At 41.8% G+C, this 25665-nt stretch overlaps 2 protein-coding genes across 5 annotated transcripts in view; both read right to left on the minus strand.

Moving 5' to 3' along the window:
• LOC311100351 (putative nuclease HARBI1) overlaps positions 1-25665 on the minus strand; it is a 1214110-nt gene that overhangs the window by 435498 nt on the left and 752947 nt on the right. The window lies entirely within an intron of this gene.
• On the minus strand, positions 1175-18965 carry LOC311100681 (casein kinase I-like). 4 transcript variants are annotated; one of them, XM_084141632.1, is made up of 10 exons: positions 18470-18965; positions 6921-7031; positions 6323-6471; positions 5856-6084; positions 5571-5741; positions 5285-5433; positions 4952-5120; positions 4678-4817; positions 4038-4113; positions 1175-2948 (listed from the first exon to the last, which is right to left on the minus strand). In XM_084141632.1, the coding sequence occupies exons 1-9, from the start codon at positions 18543-18545 to the stop codon at positions 4081-4083; spliced, it is 1227 nt and encodes a 408-aa protein (XP_083997758.1). In that variant the 5' UTR covers positions 18546-18965; the 3' UTR covers positions 1175-2948; positions 4038-4080. The 4 variants fall into 4 exon arrangements, with proteins under 4 accessions (XP_083997758.1, XP_083997757.1, XP_083997756.1 ...); XM_084141631.1 differs by lacking the exon at positions 4038-4113 and having other exon boundaries at positions 18470-18948; XM_084141630.1 differs by having other exon boundaries at positions 5571-6084; positions 18470-18634.

The following is a 25665-nucleotide window of genomic DNA, read 5'->3' on the forward strand; positions in this document are numbered from 1 at the left end:
CTTTGCGCCTTTCTACAATCTCCCTCGGGAACTGATCATTCATGCCTATTTTCGTGCCAGCAAGTCTTTTTCCTAGGCTTTTCACCGTAGCTTTATCCTTAAAAAAAGCAAATTTGGCAACGATTGGGCGCTCATATTTCTGTCCTCTTTTTCCGAAACGATGTACACGTTCGAGTTGGATTTTATCGACAGCCTCGAGTGGGATTTGTAGCGCTGTATGCAGGAAGTCCTTCATAATATTCTCTGTTATTTCTCCCTCCTTTTCCTGAATACCCGTAAGTACTAGATTTTCCCTCATCGATCTAGTTTGGATGTCTAGTAAGGCTTCTCTCAGAAGGTTGTTCTCCTTTTTTAGTTCCCTAACGTCCGTTTCCATTTTAGAGACTGTCACTTTTAATTCTTTGGTTTCTTTCTCCATTACCAAAGCTTTTTCGTCACTCATTTGAAGACTCGCTTTCAACTCTTTTACGTCTTTACTGACCAATTCTAGTATGCCCAATTTGTCATTTATCGACTTCAACAGGTCGCTTTACAGACTTACCATACCCAGTGGTGAAAAGCATATATCATCTGTATCAGTCGATGAGTCGCGTTTCCTTTTGGGGATCGGCTTTCCACGCTTGTCTTCAGTCATGTTTGGGTGTTGCGTGTTGTTGTAACATTTGTCGATATATTTCTCTAGCCTTTTGATCTGTTTTGTGTTATTATCCAGATTGAATTATATTAACTGCGAATATATTTGAATATTATGTTTTTATCTTGAGGTGTTTTGTACCGATTTCTATTCAATACGCCATCTTGTCTACGCAAACTATTTTAGTATGATAATGAAATCTAGGGAACTCAAAGCCAATTCCACTGTTTTGTTTTTTTCATTCTTCCCCTCTAATCAGGGACTCATTTAGACCTAAGACCCAAGGTGGGTGCAATTAATTATCAGGTAGAACAGAACCAGCAGTACTCCGGACCTCATAGGGTAAGATTTGAATACCCCTGATCTTCATCGCATTATCTATGTCCTTTCTCTTCCACTCAGGTGTCCAGCATAGGGCAATCGCAGTGTGCGCGTCTAGTGGTAGTCTGCACACAGGTGAGACATTAAATATTAAAATTAATTTCACTACGCTCATTCAAACCTTTTCTTAACCACGTTTGAAAATGAAAACACACGGAGTACAAGTACTTCATTTATTTACCGTTTTTAAAGTACACAACTACAGTAGTAAATACAAATGAGCAATAAAGTAATATTCTTTCAGAGCTGGTAGCTTTGTTAATTACACATAGAAGGGTGAGTCAGTGATTGTCCAAACTGCCAATGGGTCAAACCATAGGATAAAATGACTAGTCAGGAATCAGGGCTGCATTAAAAGGGTTCTATAGGGGTGAACCATGGTAACGATTCAGCTGTGCAGCCCCTTAGAAGACTCATCTTGCTGACTGAGGTTGAGTTGAATATACCAAACTCTTGCTCCACACTTTTTGCTTAAGACCAGTAAAGAGATTAGGCACGTTACTCTGCTCAGGAGTTGCTGACGCATGCCAGCTCTTACAAGATAAGTGTCATTCGGTTCATTTATCAGGGGATAGACAAAGTAAGTACAGATGATGTTTAGTTAAGTGCACGTGCCTCTGCTTGTAGCCACATCAGTGCAAAACCATTTTATTTCTCAAAACATGTACAAATAACACCAGTGTTCACATCATGGAGCCAGTAAGAAAATATAAAAATGTTAGTTCACACTCAATAAAACAAATCATAGTTTAAAATGGCCATTTAACAGACACTGTTAAGTCTCTGTGTGAGTGCGCTCAATTTGTGCATTTTGGACTGTGTGGACAGACAAGGAAAAAAACTGGGCACAGACAATGATTATGACAGCCCAAAACTGGACCGAACCAGACCGATTATAGGACCATGATGTCACACTTTTGAGCAGACCCAATATAAGAAACCCAACCCAAATTCACCCCAAAGGAAACATCTATATTACAGGTATTTCACAGCTTAGAAATATTACAAATAACAGGAAATTAGCATGTAGATCTGTACAGCAGTCCATGAGAGACTGTCTTGGAAACCTTTACAGGGGCCCTACTATACATATACAACTTGAGCGACTTTGACCATAAAACCCCGTCTAGACACACAGATTGAGGAGAATTTCAGATGTGATTTAGAGTTGAAACCCTACACATCAGCAGGTCAAAGGGAGGCCCAGTGTTAAAACATGCAAATAGTATGTATTACAAATGGCTTTAGAGGTACAGACCAGAGCTGTGAAAACAATAGAAAACTCAAAACCAGCTGGTGGTCAGTGAAAACAGAGATCTGTAAATAATTACAAATGAAAAGCAGTACACCCAAAACTACCCATTTAAAACAGAGCCGCAATCTTCGATCAGCTCTTTTCATATCAGATTTATTATGTAGCAATGTACAGTAGGAGTAGAAATGAGTCTTTATTGACAGTGCCATGGATGAGGAGTAGTAACCATGGCAATAACGGTGGAAGTTGTTGTCGTTCCGTTTGTCGTTTCAGTCTTAAAAGAACTCAGATCGCCATCGCAGCGAAGACCACTGTCTCTGCACAGGCATGGAAAATGTCTCCGGGAAAAGAGGTCGCAGATGTGGTCCTTATTTCCAAGTTTCTTTATCGAAACTATTGTAAGTGTTCGGGAGAGCGTACAGAGAAAGAGAGCATAGAGGGGGTGAGAGAGACCGAGTGGGCAAGGAACGAGATAACTAGTGTGAAAGAGAGGAACAACCAGACACTGCCAGGTCAGGAGAGAGGTGGTCTTCTGATGGTTTCTGTAGTAGTTAGTGAGCTGGCTGCGGATTGGTTGAGCCAGGCTTGGTGCAGTCCTCTGCTGCGGCAGGTGGATTGTGGGTCGTCTCATCGAGGCGCTGCAGAGTGGAGGCCACCAGGAATCATGCCAGACACCAACTGAGGGGAGAAGAGAGAGGGGGTCAACTTTTACTCGCATACATTTACAGCAGGCGGGGATCTCTACTCTTGCTTCTCTGCATGCAATCTCCATCTTATCATGAAATATACTAAACTATACTTAAATTCTTACACTCAATTTCGTCTACACTGTACTTAAATTTAAATAAAAATACCAGACGTGAAATATCAGAATATTCTTCACAAGTTTCAAAACCATATCATGCATGAAGGCATGACAATAGATTAATAGTCACATTGCTCAGCAGAAACAGCAGTATTTCCATGTAGTGCAGCAGATATGCTGAGGGTGATACATAGGGTGAGAGATGAAGGCAAGCAGCGATGGGCCACATGGCCTTAGTCTGGTGTGTCATTCACACATCAGAACAAGAAAACAAAATGCAGTATATGCCAGAGTTTACGCCATGCTTTCAGCCATAGCAAATCTAAACTGTAGCTTGGTGATAATTTCCAGAGACCTATGAAAAACCATGCAGCATTGAGCAGTGGTAAAAGCCAAGGGAGACGAGGGTTTGAAGGACACACACAGCCACCCCTCTATAGGTAAGACTGGGGAGTTAGGATCAGACCCAATGCAGTCACATGCTGGAGAATGTCAGACAGGCATTACCACAGTCCAACTACTGCAAGAAGCCACAAGCACTGAACTGAGGATAGGTCACAGAGCTACGTGGGGTGACAGCCAGGAATAGGGGAAACACTGGTTCCACACGTGGGTTTGTTATCACAAGGCTGAAATGCACCGCTCCAGTTCTCAAGGGATACAGTGTCAGATGCATCAGAATGACTGAGGCATCTGGTCCAAGAGGACCTGGCAAGTCAGGCTCATTGAATGATCAATACGCTATGAAAGGGAGTAGGCTGGCCAGCTGAATAAACAAAAAGTAGCTCCTTTTGTCATCAGCTGCTACCATTGAAGCTACTTGTCTCCAGTGGTCTCAACTCCCTTTCATAGCGTATATCAGAGAGGAACGAGAGCCTGCAGACAGACAGTACTTCCCATTAGGACTGGAGGCGTGCATCCCTTGAGCTTTAGGAGCCAGCGCCAGCCTCAGCGGGACTCACCCAGTGTGGCCATCGGGCGATCACACGAGGACATGGCGAGCGTCTAGTTGCCGTGATGGTCGAAGGGAATGCTATTCTGAGGTTGGGGGAGGAAGGGAGAGAGAAGGCCGTAGGTCAAGTCAGACAACTGGATCTGAGTCTGTAGTATGGCATGCTTACTATCACACCCCAATGTGTGGGGAATAAAAACTACAACTCCCATGACCACCTGGTGGAAATGTAAAGAGATCGCTAAGGAGAATAGGGTGACGTTATCCAAGGAGAGTGGGGATATTTCGTTTCAGGGTTTTCTTTAGTACCCTCAATCCTGGGGTGGATTTCCTTCCCTGCCTCTTTTCCTTTAGTGTTGCTTTGGCAGGCTAAAGCCAGGTCCCTATACTTAGCTAGTTGAAGTTCCTCCCTCCAATAAACATCTTCATGTTTATTCATGTCTTGAAAGATTAAGTCTTGCAGCTACTCCTTATTGAGATCCAAAGTCAAGAGACATCCCTGGTTCAGGTTTTGACTATAGACAACTTTATTGGTTCTGTTCTGTGTATTCCTCTGGAGGGGTGGGTCATGATGGGCGGTGGTCGTATGAGGTCAGGGGTCATCTGGTGAGGGCCGAGGGGGTGCGGCTGGAGACGGGACGAGCTTGTACCTGTGAGGTGGACATGCGGGAGGTGTCCTGGTGTCCCGTCAGGTCGGACGAGGAGACGTTAACGGGAGCTCCCCGGTGAAGCCGCATGCTCACTTTCCTCTCCCGTTCCATACCGGACGCCGGTCGTGGAGACATGTTGGCTAGAGGAGAGAGAAAGAGACAGGAGAAATAAATACTCCACTTCCTGACCATGACAAGAGACAATCACATTGCACATTGTTAAGTAAAGCATACATCAAAGTCATCTAGGTGTGTGTGTGAGTGAGACACTAACCTGTGTGTGAGGTGGGTGTGAGGGGGGTAGGCGGCGCCCCGTCCTGTGTTCCTCGGGGTCGTCCTGAGGCGGCAGGGAGTCCCCTGGCCCCGGGGTTCCTGCCGTGTCTCAGCCTATCCTCTCTGTCCCTCCGCTCCCGCTCCGCCTCCTCCGCTGCACGGTTGGCCCCCTTGGAATTAGGGGCAGTCAGAGGGATAGAAATGGAGACTAAATCAGGAAACTGCCGCTGAGGTACCATTTGCTAATGGTTAAGAGGATTATTAACATGTGTAATAAAAACAGTATATTTGTTTAATAGCTGGTTAATGAACAATTAATAGAGGCAGTACTCACAAACTTGAGCATGTTCCAGTCAAAGACGTAGTCGTAGGAGAAGCCCTGTCTGTGGAACAGGTTTCTGAACAGCTGTCTCAGGTACGAGTAGTCCGGCTTGTCATCGAACCGCAGAGAGCGACAGAAGTTCAGGTAGGTGGAGAACTCCGCTGTGAGGAGGGAGAAAAGTGTGAGAATTCTTTATCATCCTAGATATCCATACCTAAGCACAGAGTAAGAGTGTCTTTGTCCAAATCAATTATGCTAAAATCAGGATGGAGTAAAAATTATAAATCGGACTACTTACAGGGGTATCCCTTGCAGAGCACCTCGATAGGGGTGGACATCTTCTTCTCGCTGATGCGTTCGTACTTTTGCCTCTTGGTGGCGGCCTTGAGGCCCTGCCAGGGCAGAGAGCCCAGGTTGAAGTACATCAGGACGTAACCCAGAGACTCCAGGTCATCACGACGAGACTGCTCTGTAGAGAGAGGGAGGGAGGAGAAAGTCACACACTGGCCCTGTTTGAATAGTGTGTGTGTGTGTGTGTGTGTGTGTGTGAGATCAATGTGCAGGGTGTGTGTGTGTAACCTACCTATCCCCAGGTGTGTGTTGATGGATGCATAGCGTGCCGTGCCAGTCAGGTTCTTGTTCTCGCGGTAGGGGATGTGCTGGTGTGTGCGGGCGTCACGATACTTCTTGGCCAGGCCAAAGTCGATGATGTACACCAGGTTGCCCTTCTTGCCCAGGCCCATCAGGAAGTTGTCAGGCTTCACATCTCTGTGGATGAAGTTCTTAGAGTGGATGTACTCAATACGACTGATCTGGAAAAGAAGAGGGTTATTTTCACATACATAAGAGCAGGAGTGGACACTACTCCTCCTGGAGAGCTTTACTTTGCGCTTCTAATTTGCTAACAAATAATAGCTAGCGAATATGCAAGCAAATTACATAGCATATAGTGGCCATAACTTCAGAAGATACAAGTGGCCCTAATAGCCAGCCTAAGAGCTGAGTATTTAATGCTGTTGGTGAACACCAGCTCCATCAGTTGTGTCTCACCATCTGATCAGCCAGCAGCAGGACAGTCTTGAGGCTGAACTTGCGGGAACAGAAGTTGAACAGGTCCTCCAGACTGGGACCTAGCAGCTCCATCACCATCACGTTGTAGTCTCCCTCTGCTCCACACCACTTTATGGTAGGGATGCCCACTGTAAGGGAAAAACACACATGGGAGGTTAGAAGTGGGAAATCAACTGATGACTTCAACTTAATCATGGTCAGTTAATTTGTTTTTAAACCCATCTCTAGTTCACTTAAATCCCATTCTCTATGGGGTTTAACGTGATTTACTGTGCGATGCTTAGCCCACGCGAGTGCTGTTTCTCTGGCTCTGTGATCTGATGACAGGTTCCACTGAGTCTATTCTCTCAGGCTGCTGGCTGGCATGACTGACTCATGTGGATGACTGCCTGCCTGCTTGTCCAGCGATGTGAAAACCACATGAACATGGGGAAGAGCGATGGAGGGGGTAGATAGAAAGAAGGGGGAGATGAGAGGAAGAGAATAGAGGAGATGAGTGGGGGGAGAGAGAGAGAGCAGGACTGATAGCCCACAGTAAGGCCTGGCCCTGTATAATGGTTTTAGACCCATGTCTCACCTCCTCCCTGCATCATCTTGTAGATCTTGCTCTCGATGTGGAGCTGTGGGTGCTTGGTCTTCACACATTCCAGCTTGATGGCCACCTCCTCTCCCACTGAGATGTCTGTGCCTGGGGACAAATATAGGGAAGGGAAGACAACTGTCGATACAAATGTATGGAGATGGATAGAGAGTAGTCAATTATTGCTTTTGGTTCACAGAGTATGATTTAGGCCTAGAAATGACTATGGCCTGGATGGTTTTCCTGACCATGAAGGGAGGGGAAACTCTGGGCCCTCGTGATGTGCATGTCCCTGCTGACTGAGCATTGCAGCACAGAAGGGGCATACAGTGCATTCGGAAAGTATTCAGACCCCTTGACTTTTTCCACATCCTCACAATACCCCATAATGACAAAGCGAAAATAGGTTTTTAGAAATGTTTGCAAATTTATGAAAAAATCAGAAATACCTTATTTACATAAGTATTCAGACCCTTTGCTATGAGACTTGAAACTGCGCTCAGGTGCATCCTGTTTCCATTGATCATCCTCGAGATGTTTCTACAACTATATATATATTTTTTGTATATACATTTTCCTTTTATTTTCCCCTAACCCTACCATCCCTTCCCTAATTGGAGTAAAGTAATAGACAACAACTCTTAGGCTTATACTTACAGCTTATACATACTATATACATTTTACAGACACAGTATAGTTTACAATAGTTAACTTTTGTTTGTTTATAGTCCCATCCTTCAGCTCCACTCAACCCCTCACATCTATCTCTGAACACCATCAAGATTTCTGGCTCTCACAGACCTGTAACTTCTTCTTTAAGAGGCTTCTCTGTCCTCCACTCGTTACCTGTATTAATGGCACCTGTTTGAACTTGTTATCAGTATAAAAGACACCTGTCCACAACCTCAAACAGTCACACTCCAAACTCCACTATGGCCAAGACCAAAGAGCTGTCAAAGGACACCAGAAACAAAATTGTAGACCTGCACCAGGCTGGGAAGACTGAATCTGCAATAGGTAAGCAGCTTGGTTTGAAGAAATGAACTGTGGGAGCAATTATTAGGAAATGGAAGACATACAAGACCACTGATAATCTCCCTCGATCTGGGGCTCCACGCAAGATCTCACCCCGTGGGGTCAAAATGATCAAAAGAACGGTGAACAAAAATCCCAGAACCACACGGGGGGACCTAGTGAATGACCTGCAGAGAGCTGGGACCAAAGTAACAAAGCCTACCATCAGTAACACACTACGCCGCCAGGGACTCAAATCCTGCAGTGCCAGACGTGTCCCCCTGCTTAAGCCAGTACATGTCCAGGCCCGTCTGAAGTTTGCTAGAGTGCATTTGGATGATCCAGAAGAGGATTGGGAGAATGTCATATGGTCAGATGAAACCAAAATAGAACTTTTTGGTAAAAACTCAACTCGTTGTGTTTGGAGGACAAAGAATGCTGAGTTGCATCCAAAGAACACCATACCTACTGTGAAGCATGGGGGTGGAAACATCATGCTTTGGGGCTGTTTTTCTGCAAAGGGACCAGGACGACTGATACGTGTAAAGGAAAGAATGAATGGGGCCATGTATCGTGAGATTTTGAGTGAAAACCTCCTTCCATCAGCAAGGGCATTGAAGATGAAACGTGGCTGGGTCTTTCAGCATGACAATGATCCCAAACACACCGCCCGGGCAACGAAGGAGTGGCTTCGTAAGAAGCATTTCAAGGTCCTGGAGTGGCCTAGCCAGTCTCCAGATCTCAACCCCATAGAAAATCTTTGGAGGGAGTTGAAAGTCTGTGTTGCCCAGCGACAGCCCCAAAACATCACTGCTCTAGAGGAGATCTGCATGGAGGAATGGGCCAAAATACCAGCAACAGTGTGTGAAAACCTTGTGAAGACTTACAGAAAACGTTTGACCTGTGTCATTGCCAACAAAGGGTATATCACAAAGTATTGAGAAACTTTTGTTATTGACCAAATACTTATTTTCTACCATAATTTGCAAATAAATTCATTAAAAATCCTACAAATGTGATTTTCAGGATTTTTTTTTTCTCATTTTGTCTGTCATAGTTGACGTGTACCTATGATGAAAATTACAGGCCTCTCTCATCTTTTTAAGTGGGAGAACTTGCACAATTGGTGGCTGACTAAATACTTTTTTTCCCCACTGTATTTTTCAACTGTGCTGTGATGTTTCACAAAAGTTTTGAACCTTTCTATTCTTTGCTAAGAGTATTATTAATCGATTGACTATGGCTTTTTTTTTTAAATCACCCAGCAGTGCTATTTGCAGAGTTAGCTCCAGGTAACTGTTTCAATTCTTCAGCCATTCCTGAACTTGCGACCAAAAACAAGCTACATATGGACAGTACCAAAACAAATGATCTAATGATTCGTCTCTTCGCAGTAAAATCTGCAGAGCTGGGATGGTTGTATCCCCTACATACATATATATATATATATAACATATTGGTTGCAAGAATTTTGTATAATAATTTAAATTGAAAAACTAAGTTTTGAATCCAGCGTTGTTTTGTGTATCAGTTCATAAACCATGTGCCATGGTTTACAAAGATTATACCTTTTTTAAACACTCTTTCCAAAAATATTGGTTTTATATCAATTAGTATCTTTGAATTTAACCATAATATTTGTTGTAATATTTGTTCTGTCTTTTCTGGTGGATTAAACTGAAATTGCAACCAACTTTCTATGGCTTGTTTTAAAAATAGCAATATTTTGGAGAGGATTTCATTTTCAAATAACCGAAAGTGAGAGGTTGTAATCTGAATAAAGGGGAAAAGGCCATTCTTGAACATGGGGTGAGACAACCTTTGAATGACTGAAGCCTTTAGTGAGAGGTCTAATGCTTTAATATTTAATCATTTCTGCCCTCCGAATTCATATTCATTATATAAATAGGCCCATTAAATTTTGCCTGGCTTGCCGTTCCAAATCAAATGTCTTATTTTTTGCTCATATAATTTAAAAAACAAGTGGCTAGGTGTAGGCAAGGCCATAAGCAAATAGGTAAACTGGGATATGACTAAAAATAGTTAATCAGGGTGATTTTTCCACAAATAGACAGGCATTTTCCTTTCCATGGTAGCAAGATCTTATCTATTTTTGCTAAGAGTATGTCCACTTCTCCGTCAGACCATTTTACTGGTAAACTACACTGTAATGTAAAAGTTGTATTTGTTAATGATTCAATACGTAATATAGTACACGTATCATATAATTTGGTTGTAATCCAGAGGTTAGAAAAAGTATCCAGATCATCTATGAGGCTGTGGAGGGATCCAAATTGAGGATTTAAAAGAAACATGAATCATCAGCGTACAATGACACCATTGTTTTTAAGCCCTGGATTTCTAGGCCCTTGATATTATTGTTGGATCTGATTTTAATAACTAACATTTCGATGGCCATAATAAATAGATATGCCGATAGTGGACAACCTTGTTTTACTCCTCTTGACAGTTTAATACTTTCTGAAAAGTAGCCATTATTTACACCTAAGGTTACTATATATAACTTTAACCCATTGTATAAGAGATTCTCCAAAATTGAAATATTCCAAGCATTTATATATACATTCCAGTCGTACTTTATCAAAAGCCTTTTCGAAATCAGCTATGAATACCAGGCCTAGTTTCCCAGATTTTCCATAGTGTTCTATTGTTTCCAGTACTTGTCTTATATAATCTCCAATGTATCGTCCATGTAAAAAACCTGTCTGATTAGGATGAATAATATCCGACAATACCTTTTTAATTCTAAGCGCTATGTACATTGCTAGAATTTTTGCATCACAACACTGAAGTGTAAGGGGCATCCAATTTTATAAACGGACTGGATCTTTATATTTACTACTTGGGTCCTGTTTCAGTAATAATGAAATCAGACCTTCTTGTTGAGTATCTGATAATCTACCATTTTTATAGGAGTGGTTAAAACATTCTAATAACGGTCCTCTGAGTACATCAAAAAAGGTTTGGTATACCTCAACTGGTATGCCATCCAACCCTGGAGTTTTCCCGGACTTAAAGGCTTTAATGGCATCAATAAGTTCCTCCTCTGTAATTTGGCCTTCACATGAGTCTTTCTGTACAGCTGTTAATTTTACATTATTCATAAGGGGGAAAAAACGTACAATTAACTTCGGTTAGTGGAGATGGAGGAGACTGAAACGAAAATATATGCTTAAAGTACTTTGCTTCCTCTTTCAAAATATAGTTTGGTGAATCATGGGTGACTCTGTCATTTGTAACAAGTTTCAGTAAATTGTTTTTGGTAGCATTTCTATGTTGAAGATGTAAAAAAAATTTGGTTGAATTTTTCCCCATATTCCATCCAGTTTGCTTTATTTTGATAATATATTACACTTGATCTTTCTTGAATAAGTTCCACCATTTATTTTTCCTCTAACGTATGCTGTGCCTCTATGGTCCTGTTTTTATTGCTATCTATCTGTACTGTTAGTCCCTCTATTACCTTTCTTAACATGGATTATTTTGACTTAAATTGCTTTTGTTGAGTATTGAATTGCATGGCCTCTAAAGGCACATTTAAAAGTGTCCCATACAATAAGGGGATCTGCTGTACATATGTTATGTACGAAAAAGTAAGTTATAAATTCTTCTGTCCTGGTTAAAAACAAGTAATCCAATAGGCTTTGATTAGATTTTAAATATCCTCGCCCACATGGAAATAACTGCATGTCTCCCTGGCTCCCTGTTGCTGTGCACACCACTGTTGAAATGCCTGCAGTTAGATGACCTGGTGAAACTATACTTTAGAATTGGCTTTAGTAAAAAGGAAATCCTTTCTCTTTACCACATAATAACCATATAGGCCTATTAGGACCTGGAAGGAGGAACCACACGGGCTCTGATTAGGTATTTTATCTAAGTATGTGTGGTTACATACAGTGCCTTGCAAAAGTATTCATCCCCCTTGGCGTTTTTCCTATTTTGTTGCATTACAACCTGTAATTTAAATTGATTTTTATTTGGATTTCATGTAATGGACATACAGTGGGGGAAAAAAGTATTTAGTCAGCCACCAATTGTGCAAGTTCTCCCACTTAAAAAGATGAGAGAGGCCTGTAATTCTCCTCATAGGTACACGTCAACTATGACAGACAAAATGAAAAAACAAAATCCTGAAAATCACATTGTAGGATTTTTTATGAATTTATTTGCAAATTATGGTGGAAAATAAGTATTTGGTCAATAACAAAAGTTTCTCAATACTTTGTTATATACCCTTTGTTGGCAATGACACAGGTCAAATGTTTTCTGTAAGTCTTCACAAGGTTTACACACACTGTTGCTGGTATTTTGGCCCATTCCTCCATGCAGATCTCCTCTAGAGCAGTGATGTTTTGGGGCTGTCGCTGGGCAACACAGACTTTCAACTCCCTCCAAAGATTTTCTATGGGGTTGAGATCTGGAGACTGGCTAGGCCACTTCAGGACCTTGAAATGCTTCTTACGAAGCCACTCCTTCGTTGCCCGGGCGGTGTGTTTGGGATCATTGTCATGCTGAAAGACCCAGCCACGTTTCATCTTCAATGCCCTTGCTGATGGAAGGAGGTTTTCACTCAAAATCTCACGATACATGGCCCCATTCATTCTTTCCTTTACACGGATCAGTCGTCCTTGTCCCTTTGCAGAAAAACAGCCCCAAAGCATGATGTTTCCACCCCCATGCTTCACAGTAGGTATGGTGTTCTTTGGATGCAACTCAGCATTCTTTGTCCTCCAAACACGACGAGTTGAGTTTTTACCTAAAAGTTCTATTTAGGTTTCATCTGACCATATGACATTCTCCCAATACTCTTCTGGATCATCCAAATGCACTCTAGCAAACTTCAGACGGGCCTGGACATGTACTGGCTTAAGCAGGGGGACACGTCTGGCACTGCAGGATTTGAGTCCCTGGCGGCGTAGTGTGTTACTGATGGTAGGCTTTGTTACTTTGGTCCCAGCTCTCTGCAGGTCATTCACTAGGTCCCCCCGTGTGGTTCTGGGATTTTTGCTCACCGTTATTGTGATCATTTTGACCCCACGGGTGAAATCTTGCGTGGAGCCCCAGATCGAGGGAGATTATCAGTGGTCTTGTATGTCTTCCATTTCCTAATAATTGCTCCCACAGTTGATTTCTTAAAACCAAGTTGCTTACCTATTGCAGATTCAGTCTTCCCAGCCTGGTGCAGGTCTACAATTTTGTTTCTGGTGTCCTTTGACAGCTCTTTGGTCTTGGCCATAGTGGAGTTTGGAGTGTGACTGTTTGAGGTTGTGGACAGGTGTCTTTTATACTGATAACATGTTCAAACAGGTGCCATTAATACAGGTAACGAGTGGAGGACAGAGGAGCCTCTTAAAGAAGATGTTACAGGTCTGTGAGAGCCAGAAATATTGCTTGTTTGTAGGTGACCAAATACTTATTTTCCACCATATTTTGCAAATAAATTCATTAAAAATCCTACAATGTGATTTTCTGGATTTTTTTCTCTCAATTTGTCTGTCATAGTTGACGTGTACCTATGATGAAAATTACAAGCCTCGCTCATCTTTTTAAGTGGGAGAACTTGCACAATTGGTGGCTGACTAAATAATTTTTTCCCCCACTGTATATGCCAATTATGTGACGGTCCGACTGCATTCTGTCCCCTATCAACACTTTTTAAACTTTTGGTGGCAGTGAGAATGACAAAGTAGTCAAGACGACTAGCTTGATTGAGCCTCCGCCATGTATATCTCACTAGGTCAGGATATTTAAGCCTCCATATATACACTAGTTCCATTATATCCATGATATTCGTGATTTCCTTAAGTGCATAAGGGTGATAGTGTTATTACCTTTATGGTCCATTGAGGTATTTAAAAATCATCTGGCATGATGAAACCAAGATTGAACTCTTTGGCCTGAATGCCAAGTGTCACGTCTGGAGGAAACCTGGTTACCATCCCTATGGTGAAGCATGGTGGTGGCAGCATCATGCTGTGGAGATGTTTTTCAGCAGCAGGGACTGGGAGACTAGTCAGGATCGAGGGAAAGATGAACAGAGCAAAGTACAGAGAGATCCTTGATGAAAACCTTCTCCAGAGCACTCAGGACCTCAGACTGGGGTGAAGGTTCACCTTCCAACAGGACAACGACCCTAAGCACACAGCCAAGACAACAAAGGAGTGGTTTGGGATAAGTCTCTGAATGTCCTTGAGTGGCCCAGCCAGAGCCCGGACTTGAACACGATCAAACATCTCTGGAGAGACCTGAAAATAGCTGTGCAGCAATGCTCCCCATCCAACCTGAGAAGATCTGCAGAGAAGAATGGGAGAACCTCCCCAAATACAGGTGTGCCAAGCTTGTAGAGTCATACCCAAGAAGACTCAAGGCTGTAATCGCTGCCAAAGGTGCTTCAACAAAGTACAGAGTAAAGGGTCTGAATAATTATGTAAATGTTATTTCTTTTTTTTCTTTTTTTTTATACATTTGCAAAAATTTCTACAAACCAGTTTTTGCTTTGTCATTATGGGGTATTGTGTGTAGATTGATGAGGGGAAAAAAACAATTTAATCAATTTTAGAATAAGGCTGTAACGTAACAAAATGGGGAAAAGTCAAGGGGTCTGAATACTTTCCAAATGCACTTTTTATACACCAACTGCCATTCATATCATACCAGCCTCAAAGAACAATCCAACTCAAATAGGTAAACCAACTTTAACTGTAATATTAACATTTCCTTATGCGGAGTACTGCCAGCATGTTTAGCAGAATGTGATTATAAAAAGACAAGGAACTCTGCTGGAACAGAACAGGGAAGGGGAGTAGAGAGTGAGTTGGGGCCCTTCCCTCCCTGCCCAGTGATTGTTACTAGTTACCACAGCCAAAGTCCAAATGGGTGATATTGTAAAAATTAATTTAACAGAAATAAGCTTTTTGGTCTTCATTTAAGGTTAGCAATGTGGTTAAGGTTAAAATCAGATTTTAAGAAGAGGAATTGTAGAAATAGCCATAATTATGACTTTGTGGCTGTGGTCATTTGTGTTGACCCTGCCGAGCAGCAGTGAAAACATGAATTCAGAGTGACTAGAGCAGCTATAGAGGGCCAGCAGAGCAGAGACTATAGAGGAACATTACCCAGGAACATGAAAGAATGTTTAATATGAGAAAAACAGGCCAAGCTGTTACAAAAGAATCAGCTTGAAGAGTTACAATGTAAAACACACCTAGCCTATTACTTTAGTACTGGGCCTACTTCTCTTTGCGCAGCTTGCAAAAGGCCCTTTTCATACAAAGTGGAAAAAAAGGGCAATATGAGATTCAAAAAAATGCATTGAAGATGTGCACATTCGCTGCGCAGTACGTTAACAATGGGAAACAGGGGAGCTTTTTATATCTGACATTTCATTTCAAAAGTAGGCTACAGTCCATGTATGACTCAGACCCTCTCCTGAAAAGCACTTTACTTAACACTTCCATGCGCGCACACACACAATAACATGCTGGATGAATCATATGTGTGGTTACATAAAGGGGAATGCATTAGTCCACACTGGATAGCAGAGCAGAGAGGGAATTACAGCTGACTGGAGCTTCCCTTCCCCTCTGTGTGTGTGTAGGACGAGTCACCACACACACCTCTGCGTGCGTTGCGTTGCGTTGCCCCCCCTCCCCTGTCTGTCCCATTACAAAGCCTATTACAATGGATAAGAACTAGGAACTTGGGACTGACATAATTCATAACGGGGAGGGGGGGTGGGGTGTCTGTATGCTCTAGAAATCAAACAAAAATTATAATTTCAACAAATTGTACTTCATGTGGTACAGTCAAACTATATCAACTCAACATAGGTCTATTGGTGTCAAATTTTTTAAATGTTGCAACATTTTATAGGCTTGATGAAGAGTCAGGCAGCCTAGGAGAGATAAAGATCTTATAGGCCTGGTTATACAATCCAGCTAGGGTGTCAAAAGCAAAACAACCACACCATATCCTTAGTGGTTTGGCACGGGTGGGGAGCAGTGGTGGGTGGGGTGGGCTGCATCACATGGATGGCCTTATGAAAACCACATGTCTCTTATTGCAGGGTCACTCTAAAAACATCCACTCAGCCCTACACTTAGTGCTGCACAATTCATGTCTGTTGAGTTGGAACATTGAGTTTCATTGGAGTTGGACATGAGGTTTCTCATCTGCATACTTGACTTGGCCTCTATTGGTTGACCTGTCATCATATTTTGCTTGTTTGTTGTTCTTGAAGCGCTTTGAGATTCTATGAAAAGCACTATAGAAGTTTAATAAATTATACATGTGCAACAAAATTAATATATTGACCATAACTCCAGCCATGCAAGGAACATACAAATCATCTACTTTTCCCAGTCAGTGTGTCTCAACCTGAATATGCACAAACAGATCATTTAGCAACTCAAAGACAGGAATAACATTTGCCACAAAATGTTTCCAGTCAGCATCCAAATGACCCAAGCCTTTCAAAACAAGCATCCAACAACAAGCAACTGAGAAGCAAGTCAAGTAACTTTTTGGCCTTACATGGGGTTTAGAACTATTTGTTTAGAAAAGGGGAAGAGGGATGGGGTGGGGAGTCATGACTCGTGACACGCTAGTACAGATAGGGCAGTAGTAGGCGTTATAATCTGAACATCTGACTTTCCCATATCATGTTACACACAGACGGTTTGTGAAACAACGACATGGCTGTTAGAAACTTCGCTGATGTCATCCACATCAACAATAAGCTCTTTCTGCCTGTATACACTAACTGCCATGTGCTACAGTAGTGCCAAGAAGCTGGATAATTGTGTCAAACCCTGTGGCTGGACTAGATGTGCTCCTGCTTCAACTCAACCAGAGGAATTCCTACAGTCAACTGAAAACGCCTACAAAGAGGATAGGACATACACCAAATTCAAACACTGTATGAGGCCCTGTAAAACCCATTCAGCATTTAACATAGGAATACTCCTCCCTATTACCCATAGGAAAACATGACTCCAGGAAGCACACCAGCATAATGACCTTTAGTTACAGTTATGGCATGACAAGATTCAAACTCACTCATCCAAAAACAGGATGTGTTCAGTGTCCTTTATGACAAAGGTATGTGTGAGCTAAACCCTGGAGGTGATGATAACATATCAGAATGTAATTTCAGTTGACAGCTGACTGATGATTCTGGATCAATGGAAAACCAGAGGGCCCAGTCTCTAAACACACACACTAAAAACAAACCACACAAGCAACTTGACAGTCAACACAACTTCTAAGGGGGAGTTGAACCCCGCCCAGACTGAGTGAGACCTTGCTCCTGTAAGTCGCTCTGGTTAAGAGCGTCTGCTAAATGACTAAAATGTAATGTAAATGAGTGACAAATGGTTGAAACTAGCCACAACAACGCATTACAGCAATGTTACTTTAAACTAGACAGAAATAAATAATAGCTAAAAATATATATTTAAAAAATAGTCGCTTGCCTAAGTCCTAAGACAGCCACAGCAGCAAACAAATGGAAGCTAGAGGACAGTACACTTGTACTGTGACTATAAATGGGTAACTAGTTCAGAACTTCACTATGCTTCATCCTACAAATGTGGGCGAGTGCCACTGCCTGGAGAACAGAGCAGAGAACAGGGTATTTGGCTAGTTCTACTGCAGCTAGCTAACTGCCCTTCATCCCTTGAAATTTGACAGATGGGAAGACTACTGTCAAACTCAGTTGAGGTGGGTGACTTGTTCTTTCGGTATGTCTGTCTGAAGAGAACTCTGCCTTAAAAAAAAAAAGAAATCTCTCCATCCATGATCCAGCAGGGTCATGCCTATGCTTTTTGAAAACCAAACCCTTAGTAGACATGAATTACAATCCAGCAGTTTCCAGATTACATTGACTAGCTAGATAGTCATCTCTGAATGAATAATGACAATTAGGCCTAGCTGGTTACCTGCTTGTGTTTAGCTGTCCTGCTGTTTAGTGAAACGGTCATGGGCTTTGCTTGGATAGAGGCATCTCAATTTGACAAGCTAACTTAGCTAGCTAACATTAGCTGGTTAGTGGCTAGTCTAACGTTATTTCCTCATTTTACATTTAAGTCATTTAGCAGACGCTCTTATCCAGAGCGACTTACAGTTATTTTTCATACTGGCCCCCCGTGGGAAACGAACCCACAAACCTGGCGTTGCAAGCGCCATGCTCTACCAACTGAGCTACAGGGGACTGTATATAGCTAGCTAACGTTATTGGCTTGCCAAGTGGATAAGAGGTGCTGAGAGTTGACAGCTTGTTTTGTTATTCACAATCCTAGCAACATGGTTAACGTACAACGTAACGTCAATGTTAGCAAGGTAAGCTAGTTTATCAGGTTAGTGGCGGTGTTTGGTAGCTACAGTAGCTAACGTTAGCTAACTAGTTGAAATGTTCAATTGACGTTACCTAGCTAGTTAACCAACTAGCATACGGTAACGTTATTGTGTAACTAATATTGTTGATATTTTAGCTAACTAACGTTACTCACCTAAATAGATATCTCCAAAAGATCCACTTCCAATTTTCCTTCCCAGCCTGTATCGGTTTCCCACTCTCAAGTCCATGGTTCAATGTTATTCTTACGAAGCAACCTTCAGAATTTGTTATTTTGAAAAATCAACCCTGGTGTTTTTTCGCTCTTTAGTTACCTAACCACCCCAAATATCACCTTACTTTGCTGGTATACAAACCCCTTTATTCAGACGCCCCCCTCCCCCTGAATCCCAGAAGAAGATGATTAAATTCCTTCTGTAACAATCCAACTTTCACCATCCCTTTTATACCTATGTCTTTTTCGGAACACCACGATATTGGTATTGCCGAAAGTTTAGAACGTGTAGATTATGTTCTTGCTTTTTTAAATATAATCTTTCCCTAAATGAAACAGGATGGAGACAGATTTTGATGGAAGCCTTCTCCTCAAAGAAACAGCTTCTTCCCCACTAGGATTTTCCTCCGTTGTGGACTGGCTGTCATTCGCCTGTGACATCACTTCTCCTAGCAACCCTGCGCAGGTCACATAAAAAAGGATAGCGCATTGGTCTTTGGAAATGATCAATCATTCTAGTGTTTAGACCTACTTTGTATCAAGAAAGACAAGATTGATACACTGAATAATGTTTTTTATTTATACAGTCTTTTCATTATAAAAATCAATATGGGCAAAAAAGTAATGAGAGTCTGGTCACAGGGTAGGTTGAAGTTGCCCCAACTAAGACCTATTATGGGTCCCAAATGGCACCATATTCCTTATAGTGTGCACTACTCTTGACCAGAGACGTATTGGCCATGGTCAAAAGTAGTCCATTAGGGAATAGGGTGCCATTTGGGACGTAGAGACTGATGTAAGGTGTTATGTGGTTCCTCCTAATTGGGTTAGGATTTTGGGGGTCCCACTGGCATGATGTCACAGTGGCTAAGGCAGCGATGTACTGTGACTTGAATTTGAGGCCAAATCAACAGAGAGGACAACAACACAAAGCAAACACAGGCAAGCAAGCACATGCGTACCAACGTACGCATGCATGCACGCACACACGCATGCACACACACACACACACACACACACACAATAAACAAACAGATAGAGATAGACGAGTTACATCAGGGATAAATCCTGTCCTGCTCTCTCTCAGTAATCCTGTGACACAGCCACTCGTCTGGGGCTGAATAGACCAAAATACCCTAAATATACACAATTATTTAGTATGGGAGCAGGAAAAAGGCCAAATGAATCCATAAACCTTGCATGGCCTAGTTGTTTGTTGGCTATTGTGCTGGGGGAGCTTGAAGGTTGTAATAGTTGGTCGGCACATCCACTATTTTGCTATTCAGAATTCGAACAGTGTCAGTTATTGTTCTACTCAGAATTAAATATTCAAACTGCATAAAAAAAACTGATGATGAAGGCTGTATGCATAAGAGAAACGGATCCTTCTTGCCGTGGATGGAGCATGAGAGAGGTGGAAGTAGGTTGATAAGCTCTCTCTCCCTCTTGCTGCAACATCTCTGACTGCAGTTATTTCTGCTAAGTAGGGAACTGGGTCAGCGTCTAACTTTTCCTTGGGACATATTATCTGAAGGGACGCATGTAGGATAGAGACACATATAACTGGTCCATGCCCACGGCTCTGTGCTGGGTCAGGAGAAGCAAACGACCACAGGCTCCTATTCATACTCTGTCTACTGCTCATATAGGAACAGCTCATATATTGTTTTGTTCAAAATATTAACATTTTGTCATTCATTTGTAAATTAAATTGCCATTAGTCATGTTTGCCCATTTTCCTACATGAATAGTATTTGTTTTGATTTCTGGACTCTTGTTCAAGATGCCTAAGCAAGTCAGATCATTGAGATCAAGCCATCCCACTGGGCACACACTGGTTGAATCAACATTGTTTCTACGTAATTTCAATGAAATTAGTGGGATGCTGAGAGATGGTTGTGTCATGCATGTGTGTACATTTGTTTGTGTGCGTGTGTATGCGTTTGCCTGTGTCTCAGGCACAGGAAAACCATCCAAAAAACTTCAATAGGCCTCATTGTACATATATTGCATATGGAACAACAACTGAGCAAAAATAGAATTCTGACAATGTAAATTGTATTTCAAACCATTCTAAGAATGTCAAAAACATACATAGCAAATAATGGAAATAAGATTAACTGTCAATAGGATTTTTCTATAGCTCAGGCACAGACAGACAAATTCTCACTCATGACAGCTGTGAAAGTCCTGGAAGCCACGCCCACTAATCTGAAGAGCGCTTGTGATTTTTGTGATTGGTCGCATATGGACCAATCCCTGAAGCTGTTCGGGGCACTATTTCTATGGTTTGGGCCGCTCACATGGCAGCGCTGTTGTTGTTTGGATTGCGTAATGTGTACTGCACGTGTTTGACAATGCTCGGAGCAGAAGGAGGGAAAGAGAAAGAACAGAGAGAAAAAGACAGTGTGTAGCTGTAGAAAGAATTTCATAACAGAAACTTGCATGATAGATTTGATCATCACTTTGTTATTACGATGTTTCTAGGTATTTAACTAAATCTGATGATGATTTCTTTCTGTAGGCTAAATAGTTTAATTGCATATACAGCCAAGCCAATTGTTTTTCATTATTTTTTTGATAAACCTCACAAACAAACAGCTAATAGCCTACAAAGTCATGCATGTTTGTGCTGTGGTTTTTATGTGGAAAGGTATTCTCATTGACCCAAGACTCAGGACAACTATAGTATAAAGCCCCTTACAATTAGCTAGTGTATGGACAAATAAACACACCACTGCTGCACGTGTTGGAATGCAGCTGGCTAAGTATTTAGCCTGCTGCTTGCCTGCCAATGTGAGGTAAACTAATCCAATCATAGCAGGTACATTCAGCACTTTCCCTCTTATGAAAACAATAGGCTGTCATGTAATCTATATTTATGACAGCTGAATGATTCTGGGACATAGGCCCACACTCATGTCTAGACACCTGTTGTGGATCACACCAGTACTGTCGAATAACTTGTAACCTTTTCACAAAAACACTTTGTGGACGATGTCCTGTCTACCAGTGCTTGAATTGGTCAGGAGCTCACCGGAGCTGAGTTCCGACACCTCTGATTTTCTACTGCTTGAGCTCCTGTTCATTTTATAGAATATTAGCTCAAAAGTATTGTGGAGGTCCTGCACCTAAATATTTTATGTTTTGATTTAAATACTTTACAATTTACATATATTTAAAAACATTAAACATGTAGTGTGCGTGTGTGTGCATCTATCAGTTACACGTACCTGTCCGTACATACACACAACAAGTAGGTCACATGGGGGAGAGGCGTTGTGCCTTGAGGTGTTGCTTTTTTTTTTTTTTACCAGGTTTGCTGTTCACTTGCACTCATGGCTCTATATAATACTGTACGTTTCCTTGAATTTGTTCTGGACCTGGGGACTGTAAAAAGACCCCTGGTGGCATGTCTGGTGGGCTAAGTGTGTGTGTCAGTGCTGTGTGTATGTTGACTATGCAAACATTTAGGAATTTCCAACACATTAATGTTTCTTATAAAAACAAGAAGTGATGCGGTCAGTCTTTCCTCAACTCTTAGCCAATAGAGACTGGCATGCATAGTATTAATATTAGCCCTCTGATTACAATGAAGAGCAAGACACACCCAAAATGAGTACCGGAACCTATTTCAGTCCAAGTCAAGCACTGCTGTCTACCGAGTTCTCTTTGTAGCCGAGCATTGAAGTGTGTGTTCATGTTCTGTCTGACTCTGCACAGATGTGTTGTTTTGTTATGAGTGAGCACAGAGGAGGCCTCCTTTGAAGGCCTGTATAGATTCACTGGCCTGGCCTAAACTCTCTGGCCTGGGTTCCCCTCTAGTGGAATGTCATTGTCAGAAGCAGAGAATTAGAATGAATCAGAACTAGTTCTAATTCCATGTCAGAACACTGGTTCTCAACACTTTGATGTCTTTCACACTAAGAAAATAGGGTTCCTCAAGGGTTCTATGGGAAGGGTGATGGTTCAATGTGGAACCGTAATGACTAAAATAACTATTTGAGCCCTTCAATGTTTTTTTGCAGTTCAGAAAAGGGTTATTTCATATTAGGGGCAGCAGCTCATTCCAATATTTAGGGGGGTGGTTTGCGCACAGCTCTTTTTGTACAACCCTGAGTGAGTGTCATTCCAGTTGATCTAATCTGTTGTGTTGTGCAATTACATATTAAATATAATTATGTCCAGTGACAGTGTCTTGTGAAAGACTCACGTATGGCCTTGTGTCAGTTGAGAACTGTTGTCTACATCAGTTCTCAAGTTTCTCCACAGGGAGCCGTTCCAGGAGTAGCACACCTGATTCAACTTGTCAATTAACACAATAATAACATTTATAGAATTTTAACAATATAACATGGCTAACCAGTAAAAAAATAACCTGTATTGTTCTTCATAATGTTCTTTGTAGAAGGTTTGATATTGAAAAATGTTCTTTATAGAACCATTCTCCATAAAGGTTCTATTAAGAACCATTAATACGTGTTCTATATAGCTATATTGGCGTTTTTCCTATTTTGTTGCATTACAACCTGTAATTTAAATGGATTTTTATTTGGATTTCATGTAATGGACAAGTGAAATGAAAAAAATTACTTGTTTCAAAAAAATCAAAAAAATCAATAACGAAGAAGTGGTGCGTGCATATATATTCACCCCATTTGCTATGAAGCCCCTAAATAAGATCTGGTGCAACCAATTACCTTCAGAAGTCACATAATTAGTTAGATTGCACACATGTGGACTTTATTTAAGTGTCACATGATCTGTCACATGATCTCAGTATATATACACCTGTTCTGAAAGGCCCCAGAGTCTGCAACACCACTAAGCAAGGGGCACCACCAAGCAAGCGGCACCATGAAGACCAAGGAGCTCTCCAAACAGTTTAGGGACAAGGTTGTGGAGAAGTACAGATCAGGGTTGGGTTATAAAAAAATATCCAAAACTTTGAACATCCCACGGAGCACCATTAAATCCATTATAAAAAAATGGAAAGAATATGGCACCACAACAAACCTGCCAAGAGAGGGCCGCCCACCAGAACTCATGGACCAGGCAAGGAGGGCATTAATCAGAGGCAACAAAGAGACCAAAGATAACCCTGAAGGAGCTGCAAAACTCCACAGCGGAGATTGGAGTATCTTTCCATAGGACCACTTTAAGCCGTACACTCTACAGAGCTGGGCTTTATGGAAGAGTGGCCAGAAAAAAGCCATTGCTTAAAGAAAATACAAAAATAAGCAAACACGTTTGGTGTTTGCCAAAAGGCATGTGGGAGACTCCCCAAACATATGGAAAAAGGTACTCTGGTCAGATGAGACTAAAGTTGAGCTTTTTGGCCATCAAGGAAAATGCTATGTCTGGTGCAAATCCAACACCTCTCATCACCCCGGGAACACCATCCCCACAGTGAAGCATGGTGGTGGCAGCATCATGCTATGGGGATGTTTTTCATCGGCAGGGACTGGGAAACTGGTCAGAATTGAAGGAATGATGGATGGCGCTAAATACAGGGAAATTCTTGAGGGAAACCTGTTTCAGTCTCCCAGAGATTTGAGACTGGGACGGAGGTTCACCTTCCAGCAGGACAATGACACTAAGCATACTGCTAAAGCAACACTTGAGTGGTTTAAGGGGAAACATTTAAATGTATATAATATATAATAATATAATATGCCATTTAGCAGACGCTTTTATCCAAAGCGACTTACAGTCATGCGTGCATACATTATTTTTTTTGTGTATGGGTGGTCCCGGGGATCGAACCCACTACCTTGGCGTTACAAGCGCTGTGCTCTACCAGCTGAGCTACAGAGGACCACATCTTGGGAATCTGTGGTATGGCCACCCCCCATGGTACCACCATGTCTTGGGAATCTGTGGTATGACTTAAAGATTGCTGTACACCAGCGGAACCCATCCAACTTGAAGGAGCTGGAGCAGTTTTGCCTTGAAGAATGGGCAAAAATCCTAGTGGCTAGATGTGCCAAGCTTATAGAGACATACCCCAAGAGACTTGCAGCTGTAATTGCTGCAAAAGGTGGCTCTACAAAGTATTGACTTTGGGGGGGGGGGGGGGGGGTTCTCTGTTTTTTTGTCTTATTTTGCATCTTCAAAGTGGTAGGCATGTTGTGTAAATCAAATGATACAAACCCCCTCAAAAATCCATTTTATTTCAAGGTTGTAAGGCAACAAAATAGGAAAAATGCCAAGGGGGGTGAATACTTTCACAAGCCACTGTAGATTACGGCCTAATTTATTTATTTCAATTGACTGATTTCCATATGAACTGTAACTCAGTGAAATCATTGAAATTGTTGCATGTTGCATTTATATTTTTGTTCAGTATATAATTGTGGAAAGCTTTGTTTTGATCACACATCAGCACAAGGACCTCTTTGTTGGGACATTGTGTACTGAAGTTGTCATAGGACATGAGAACACAAGAGGAGAATACAGTGGTCATTTGGTAGTACTGCAGATGTTTTTGATTTCACTGTTTTCTTCCGTCACTATCTACTGTTGAGGAAGTGAACTGCAGTGCTTACATACATACAGTGGGGGAAAAAAGTATTTAGTCAGCCACCAATTGTGCAAGTTCTCCCACTTAAAAAGATGAGAGAGGCCTGTAATTTTCATCATAGGTACACGTCAACTATGACAGACAAATTGAGAAAAGAAAATCCAGAAAATCACATTGTAGGATTTTTAATGAATTTATTTGCAAATTATGGTGGGAAATAAGTATTTGGTCACCTACAAACAAGCAAGATTTCTGGCTCTCACAGACCTGTAACTTCTTCTTTAAGAGGCTCCTCTGTCCTCCACTCGTTACCTGTATTAATGGCACCTGTTTGAACTTGTTATCAGTATAAAAGACACCTGTCCACAACCTCAAACAGTCACACTCCAAACTCCACTATGGCCAAGACCAAAGAGCTGTCAAAGGACACCAGAAACAAAATTGTAGACCTGCACCAGGCTGGGAAGACTGAATCTGCAATAGGTAAGCAGCTTGGTTTGAAGAAATCAACTGTGGGAGCAATTATTAGGAAATGGAAGACATACAAGACCACTGATAATCTCCCTCGATCTGGGGCTCCACGCAAGATCTCACCCCGTGGGGTCAAAATGAT

The sequence above is a fragment of the Coregonus lavaretus genome (assembly GCF_964263955.1).
Source record: "Coregonus lavaretus genome assembly, chromosome: 25".
Lineage (NCBI taxonomy): Eukaryota > Metazoa > Chordata > Actinopteri > Salmoniformes > Salmonidae > Coregonus > Coregonus lavaretus.

What these genes read in the sequence shown, in the direction of transcription:
- LOC311100681 (XM_084141629.1), bottom strand. Translation starts at nt 18,545, where the DNA reads ATGGACTTGAGAGTGGGAAACCGATACAGGCTGGGAAGGAAAATTGGA. An exon ending in GCTCTGCAAGGGATACCCCT is followed by an intron (nt 5,434 to 5,570) that starts GTAAGTAGTCCG and finishes CCCTCCTCACAG; the next exon opens with CGGAGTTCTCCACCTACCTG. An exon ending in CCCGCATGTCCACCTCACAG is followed by an intron (nt 2,949 to 4,677) that starts GTACAAGCTCGT and finishes TTCTCCCCTCAG; the next exon opens with TTGGTGTCTGGCATGATTCC.